General features: G+C 40.7%; 1 protein-coding gene and 1 pseudogene across 1 annotated transcript; both read left to right on the plus strand.

The window, feature by feature from the left end:
* Positions 1 to 3,340: 3,340 nt before the first annotated feature.
* On the plus strand, positions 3,341 to 4,458 carry LOC109388670 (periphilin-1 pseudogene; annotated as a pseudogene).
* Positions 4,448 to 5,467, plus strand: LOC109388674 (L-lactate dehydrogenase A chain-like). Its single transcript, XM_019653596.1, has one exon. It carries the CDS (start codon positions 4,466 to 4,468, stop codon positions 5,465 to 5,467), a length of 1,002 nt encoding a protein of 333 aa, XP_019509141.1. The 5' UTR covers positions 4,448 to 4,465.
* The last annotated feature ends 2,875 nt before the right edge of the window (positions 5,468 to 8,342 follow it).

Consider the following 8,342-nt stretch of genomic DNA (forward strand, 5'->3'; position numbering starts at 1 on the left):
TCTGGGAAATAAATCCTTGATCAATGTTTTCTAGTGAACATCTAGTTATTAGAAAAAAAATCATACCATAAGTTTTCTCAAATATGGTAAATATCAATACCTTCAAACTCACTTCTAAAAGAGTCTAAAAGAAAAGGTGTAAGGGGATATGCACTAAATGCATCACCTATCTTTTTGTTGCTTTGAAAACTCACATGTACATATCTCATCATATCTAAATCAGAAACCAAGAGGATCTGCACATGCTACATGGATTTTTGCACAGATCCAATATTTAGGATGAAAGAGTAACCACATTGCTCCATTGTTAACATGAATTTTGATTGGATCAGTCATTCAGATTGTGCCTGATAAATGCCACGATTGCTGATTTCACTAAAATGTATAAATCAAGACACCATTTAATTTTCTCTAACTGAAAGGGAGAAAAGGTTGCTCTTTCAATGTTGTTATTTTCATCCTGTATACTCTATGTTATCAAATCCAGAAGAAACCAACTCTGCAGTCTTCTTGTTGCCAGCAGAGGGAGCTCAAAGACAAATTGAGAATCTGTAGGACTGCACAGGAGAATGAGGGCTTTTTGGGGGGTGGGAGAGTGCTTAAGAATGTATATCACTCAAAAGAAAGACAGCAGCAACAATAATTGCTGAAAAAGTGCAGATATGACATAAATGAAGCCAAGTTTGCAAATCTATTAAAAGGGTCATTTTTCGGGCCGGCCTAGTGGGACATTGTTTAGGAGTTGGCTTGGGACACCAGCTCTGAGCAGCAGAGCCCTGGTTCGGGTCCCACATGAGGGCCAGTGATGCTGCGCCCTCTACAACTAAGATGGTAAACAACAGCTCAACCTGGAGCTGGGTTGCCGTGATTCACCGGCAACAATGTAAGCTGCAGTGGGGCTGGCCAGAAGTTGGCGTGAGTTTTCATGAGCTGCCGTGAGCCATTGTGAGTGGCCATCAAATGGCCAGCAAGCGACTGCCTCACCCCAGAAGAGCCCAATGATAACACCAACTTGGGCCAGTGAAGCAACATCCTCCACAACTAGACTAAAGAAGAAAATGACAGCAACTGTCTGTTCCCCTTCCCCGAGTCCCCAACACTGTTCCCCTCCCCCAATTCCCCAATAAAATCTTTAAATAAATAAAGGGTCATTTTTCAACATCCTTTTTTTTTTTTTTTTTTAGCTGAGCCATCCTGCTACCTGTTGGCAGCTCAGTGGCTGCTCAGCTCAGGCTGGACTCGAACCGCTGTTGCTCAGAGCTCAAACTCTTGAGCGAGCTCTTAACCAACTGAGCCACTCAGCTGGCCCTTTCAACATCCTTTTACCTCAACATTTACCTCCTTCCACTTCCTTCCATCTGCTGATTAAAATGAATTCAACAAGGTAATGTTCACATCATTTTCCAGACTAATGAAAGGAGTAGCTAAGCAATTTTTGGAAACTTTCTGCTTGATTCCTTTAACCATTGTTCCAAAAAAATATCTTAAAATATTTGCTCTCACAGGATTCAATTAATTAATTATAAATTAATTTGAAGTTGGTTTTACTCCACAGTGATTCTGCATCCATCTTTTAATGCTCATGTACCATTTTTTAAGAGGTTTTTCTTTTCCTGGCACACACTTGCTCATCAACTAGATCTAAATAAACTCTATGGCAATATATGTATATGGAGTCCTAACGAACAATTGTTTTATAAAAACCTGATGTCTCACCTACATTCATGTATTAATTTATCTAAAATATATTTATTGAAGACCTATGGTATGCCAGGTACAGTGCTAGGACATAGGGACACACTAGGGACTATGACAGAGAAACTTATCGTCCAGTAGAGTGAACAGGCAATAACCAATCAAACAAATAAGATAATTTTAGAGATGTGTTGTGAAGTAATGAAGAGGAATAATGTGAAAGAGTGACTGTGGTGGGAGAAAGGGCATGTCTCTCTGAGGGAGTGATATTAGCACAAAACCTAAATAAGGAGACAGCCATGCAAAGATCCAGCTGGTTTGGCAAACTTGCTTAAAGGGCTTGTGGGTCATATGATATCTGTCTCAACTACTCAGTTCTGCCATTCTAATGCAAAAGCAACCATGGTAATTAGTAAACAAATGGTCATGGCTATGTTACAATAAGACTTTATTTACAAAAACAGAGCCATGAAAGGGGAAGAGTCTTTTAGGCAAAGGGTACACCAAAATCAAAAGTAGTAAATCAGGGACAAGTTTAGTGTTTTATAGGAACAAAAGAGCCAGTGTGGCTGTTACACAATGAGCAAGGCAAGAGTGATACCAGCTTAAGTGAGAGAGGTAAACAGTGGTCAGACCATATAGGGTCTTATAGGCCATGATAAGGAGTTTGAGTTTTATTCTAAATGCGGAGTAATACTATTGGAGGATATTAAGCAGGTTAGTAACATAATCTGATGTGCATTAAAAAAAAACTGCTGCTGTGTAGGGAGGAAGAATAGAAGTGGAAGACTAGTTACTAGGTAGTCCAAATGACAGATAGTGGCGGCTTTCATTAGGGTATAACAATGGCGGTGAATAGCAATGGATGGATTCAGCATGAGTTTTGGAGGTAGAATCCAATAGAAATTGCTGATGGATAAGAAAGGGAAAGAGGGGAATCTAGGGTTTTTAGCTTGAGCCACTGGGTAGATAGTGATGTTATTAGCTGAGTTAGGAAAAACTAAGAGAGAAGCAAGATTTGGGGCAAGATAGAAATAAAAAGTTTTATTTTGGACATAAGAAAGTATTAGTTTTCTAATAGACATGCAAAGAGGCAATTGGATGTACAAAACCGCAACCTGGAGCACACGTGAAGTCTAAAGATACAATTTGGTTCAGATGGGGCTTAACCCCGACTATTCTTCGCCCCTCTCAGCAACCTTGGCATCACAGGTACTGGGAGAGGTCAGGTGCCGCAGCTGAAAAGGTAGCAGTAGTTTTGGACCTTCTCGGCTCCTGTTAGACTCAGTCCCTGGGGGCGGGGCCAGAGGAGGGCGCTGTTGGTGACGTAATCTTTGCGCGCACTGTAATTTCGGCCTGGAGAGAGACGACGACGACGAGCGAGTCGCCATATTTGCCGGGGGTCTCTCCGTCATCCAGAGTTAGACACACAGCCGAAACCTCTGACTACTCCACGGGAGCGTGTGTGCTGGTAGCCTGGAACCCAGAGCCTATCCCAGAGACTGCACAATCAATCCAGACTAAAGCTGACACCTTCTAGAGTGACAGAAGTGCAGTTCAACCATTAGGCCTGACTGACTCCGTGTCTGTGAGGGGACCGCTGGGACTAATTCTCTTAGCAAACTGGTAGCCAGCCAAAACTACCATGCTTCCCATCTCCGTCGTCACTGGTAACCGGCCAAGATTGGCTTACAGAAGAAATGAAATGTATAAGGGACGATATGACTATGAAAGGCTTCCAAGAGAGCAAGTACCTCATGGAAGTCATCCCAGTGATGGCGGCCATAAAACAGTTAATATTCGGCCACCACTGCTGGACAAACCTGGTGAAGGAAGCAACACTACATATTGCAGTTCTGTTGATTACCAAGCACATGAGAGTTGCAGCTTTTCTCATGATGGAAGAAGCAGTCCACCTCACAGAGGAGATGAATCTGGCCGTAAGTGGACAAGGGACGATCATTCTACATGCAGCCAGCCTGAACATGGGGACATGAGAGATGACTCTAGAAGAAGTGTTGAGCTTTCCTATAATGTGAGAGACCGGTCTCCTCGTAAAAGCAAAATGCCTTTAGGCAGACACTCACCTGTAGGCGGAAAGGATTCTCCATCCAGCAGTTCTAGCTCCAGCTACAGTAGTCGCTACTCTTCAGAGAGAAGAACTTGCTCTTCCCGTCGGTCTCAACATACAAGTCAAGAGAGACGTGTTCAATCTTTGAAAGCATTAAGAGGCACATCACCCTCAAATGATTCATCAGTTCCTATATCAGAGGTGATACAAAATCTCAGTAGGTTAACTGAAAAGGAACTTACTGAGGCTGCAAGGAAGTGGGCTGCTGAAGAGCTACAGAAGACAAATGAATGTAACTTAACTGACCAGCCAGAACCTGAGTCAAATGCAACAGATGGCATAGAATTCCTTGAAGACAGTCAGCTAAACAGTCGCACTAAAGCAGTAGCATCAAAAGTCAAAGCGATTCAACAGGCTTTCCAAAAGGACTGTGAAAGTTTTGCAGTGACTGTGAAAATGCTGATTGATAAAGATCCTTCCTTAGAAAAGTCTGTACAGTTTGCACTGAGACAGAATTTACGAGAAAGAGGTGAGCAGTATCTTGAAGAACTCAGGCATTTCATTGATGAGTATAATGCCTCTACTCAAGATGTCGGAGGTGCCAGAACAGCTGCCGCCAAGTCCGGATCCAGGGCTGTGCGCTACCGATACTCACCCAGGTGCCATGCACTCCCGGTTCCTTTCGGTTCTAAGTCCAGTATGGCAACTGTGAAGGATCAGCTGATTGTGAATATTCTTAAGGAAGAACAAACCCCCCAGAATAAGATTACAGTGATTGGGGTTGATGCTGTTGGCATGGCCTGTGCCATCAGTATCGTATTGAAGGACTTAGCAGATGAACTTGCTCTTTTTGATGTCGTGGAAGACAGATTGAAAGGAGAGGTGATGACTCTCCAACATTGCAGCCTTTTCCTTAGAACACCAAAAATTGTCTCCGGCACTGACTATAGTGTGACTGCAAACTCCAAGCTTGTTATTATCACAGCTGGGGCATGTCAACAAGAGGGAGAAAGCCTTCTTAATTTTTTACAGCAAAATGTGAACATCTTTAAATTTATCATTGCTAATGTTGTAGAATACAGCCCCAGCTGCAAATTACTTATTGTTTCAAATCCAGTGGATATCTTGACCTACGTGGCTTGGAAGCTAAGCGGCTTTCCCCAAAACCGTGTAATTGGAATTGGTTGTAATCTGGATTCAGCCCGCTTCCGTTACCTAGTGGGTGAGAGGCTGGGAGTTCACCCATTAAGCTGTCATGGATGGGTCCTTGGGGAGCATGGAGACTCTAGTGTGCCTGTATGGAGTGGAGTGAATGTTGCTGGTGTCTTGCTGAAGAATCTGCACCCTGATTTAGGCACTGATGCAGATAAAGAACAGTGGAAAGAAATTCACAGAGAGGCGATTGACAGTGCTTCTGAGGTGATCAAACCGAATGGCTACAACACACCCTGGGCCATTGGACTATCTGTGGCAGATTTAGCAGAAAGTATAATGAAGAACCTTAGGCGGGTGCATCCAGTTTCCACCATGATTAAGGGTTTCTATGGAATAAAAGATGACGTCTTCCTCAGTGTTCCTTGCATCCTGGGACAGAATGGAATCTCAGATGTAATCAATGTGGCACTGATGCCCGAGGAAGAGGACTGTTTGAAGAAGAGTGCTGATAAACTTTGGACGATCCAAAAACAGCTGCAGTTGTAAAGTCCTCTAATGTTGTACCATTTCACTCTCTAAGGTACAACAGGATTTTAAGTGGAGGTTGTGTATATTGTCCTTTCTATCTGATTTATGACTAAAGCCATAATATTAAGACAGCCTAGGAAAAACTTTAATTTCATAAAGTTAGAAATAGGAATGTTTCATAAAGCCCTGCAGCAATACCCTGATGCTAGATAGTACTTATCTTGTGTAGTCCTAAATTTGTTAGTGTGAAATATTGGGTTATCGGAAAAGTCATGACGCATTTTTGTAATGAAAAATATAGAAAAATACGTCATGACATTTCCGACAGCCCAATAGTTCTATCTCCTCAAAGGCAGCACCACTGCCAATGTTGCACATGCTACAGTTCCCCTTCAAATAGGATGTGTATTTACTGTGTTATGTAGCTTCAGGTTCCTTTACCCTATATGCCCAGTTCAACTTTTTTTCTCCAATCACATCCTGGGATCCAGTGTATCAATCCAACATTTGCATGTCTTGTGCATAACTGTCCAAAGGATCTTATTTTGTCTACTATGTATATCAGAGTAGTGTAAGTAATGTAAAAAAAGTCTACATATAAATAATGCAGCCAACTATCCAAGTGTCACACCAACTAAACACTAAGTAAACCTTGAACTGTGAAAATGAAAGATTTAAGAGAGCCTTTTTAGATTGCTTGCTCAGGTAAAAACATGTTTCTAGATTCCCCCCCCCCCTTAGATTATATAAATCCTTAATGTATGGAATTTTTGTGGTAAAGAGAAATACTTTATGATAGTTGACCACCTTTCCAATATCGAATAAACATCTAAAATAGTCTTGTTATTTTAATTAGATTTTTTTAATCTACATGTAGAGTTTGCTAATCCATACTCCCTCCCACCCAAAAAAAATGATAAGTAAATTGATTTTTCAAGTCCTACAGAACAGCTTTTTGTACTTACTCATGGTCTGTAGTATTCCATAGTATGCCATCATTTGTTTGGTTGCACTGGTGTAATTTTTGGAGATCATTCCACTTAAACAGTTATAGTATTTTTACATTTCACAGTCAATGACACCATGTAAAAATGTTAGAATACTAAGTTGTGATTTTATTGACTTGTTGCTTACTTATCCTGGGCTTTGTAACTTTTTTTTTTCCATGTTGGAGTCGAACCAGCAACCTTGCTGTTAAGAGCGCATGCTCTATCCACTGAGCCATCCGGACAGCAGCTCAGCTCAAGGTGCGGAGTTCAGTTCCAGCCACGGATGGACATAGCCCACCATCAAACAGGCAGTCTTGTCATTAGGAGCACGTGCTTTCACCAACGGAGCCATCCTGTCACCTGTTGGCAGCTCAGCAGCAGCTCAGCTCAGGCGCAGCATCACTGGCCCATGTGGTAATCAAACCAACGACCGTGTTGCTCAGAGCTTGTGCTCTTAAGCAAACACTTAACTAACTGAGTCACTCAGCTGGCCCTTTGTAACTTTTAATATGTTTAAATATAAGATAGAACTAAACTGATTACTTTGGTATGTTAGAGAAAAAAATGTAAAGATATAATTTAGGAGTCATTAGTTAATAGACAATATAAGAACCATATAATTGGATGAGCCAGGCTGACTGGCTGTGAGGATTGGCCACGACCACAGCATATGTACCAGCTGCTGTGTGAGGGCTGACAACCATGGAGTGGGATTTGGCCCAGTGGAATCTGGTGCTTCCCTACTCACCTATGGAGAATGTTCCATACAGAGAAGAGAAGGGGGACTAGTGCCAAGCCCTGAGGCCCTCAATATTTAGAGGCTAAGAAGGAGGAGAAGCCGCAAAAGAGACTAAAATGGAGTGGACAATGGGATACAAGTAAATCCAGGAGGATGGGTACTTTTTTTTGTTTCCATTTGCACATAATATTTTTTTCCCATCCTTTTACTTTAAGTCTACATGTGTCTTTTTTTTTTGGTTATCTAAAGTAAATGTTTTTTCTCTTATTTTAAATATTTTATTTTTTAAAAAAGTTTATTTATTTTATTTTATTTTCCAAGTGACATGTTGAAATAACAACAAAAAAAGTTGCATATTGCACATTCATTTTTTTTTTTAGGAAGGAATAAGTCTCTTAGTAAAAACATAAAAGTCTCTCATATACAAGTTACTTCTACTCACAAATGTTTGTGCAGTACTCAAGGTTATAAAAGACACTAGGAGTTTCTTTTTGCAGTAAGAATTGATTTAGAGATAGTTTTCTCACATTTATTTAACAATTTTTTTAATCTGAACTATGTCTCTTGTAGACAGCATATGCATGGGTCCTGTTTTTTTTTTTCATTCAGCTACTCTATGTCTTGATTGGAGCATTTAATTCATTGACATTTAATGTGATTATTAATAGGTGCATAGATATTGCAATTTTTTCATATTTTTATTTTATTTTATTCGGGAACAATGTGTTCTTCCAGGACCCATCAGCTCCAAGTCAAGTAGTTGTTTCAATGTAGTTGTGGAGGACGCAGCTCAGTGGCCCATGTGGGAATTGAACCGGCAACCCTGGTGTTATGAGCACTGCTCCCTGTGCTCTAACCACCTGAGCCAACCGGCTGCCCCTATTATTCATATTTTTGATCTTTGATTGTTTTTTTACTTTTTATTTTTGCTTAAAGAAGTCCCTTTAATGTTTCTTATAATACTGGTTTGGTGGTGATAAATTCTTTTAGCTTTATATTGTCTGGGAAGCTCTTTATTTCTCTTTTAATTTTAAATCTCAGCCTTTTTGGATTGAGTAGTCTTGGTTGTAGGTCCTAGCCTTTCATCATTTTGAATATTTCATGACAATCCCTTCTTGCTTACATTCTTTCTGTTGATAATTCAGCTGACAGTCTTGTTGGCGCT

This window comes from Hipposideros armiger, unplaced genomic scaffold, assembly GCF_001890085.2.
Source record: "Hipposideros armiger isolate ML-2016 unplaced genomic scaffold, ASM189008v1 scaffold_203, whole genome shotgun sequence".
Lineage (NCBI taxonomy): Eukaryota > Metazoa > Chordata > Mammalia > Chiroptera > Hipposideridae > Hipposideros > Hipposideros armiger.

Excerpts from the sequence above, each read along its gene's own strand:
- LOC109388674 (XM_019653596.1), top strand. The coding sequence starts at position 4,466 with ATGGCAACTGTGAAGGATCAGCTGATTGTGAATATTCTTAAGGAAGAA.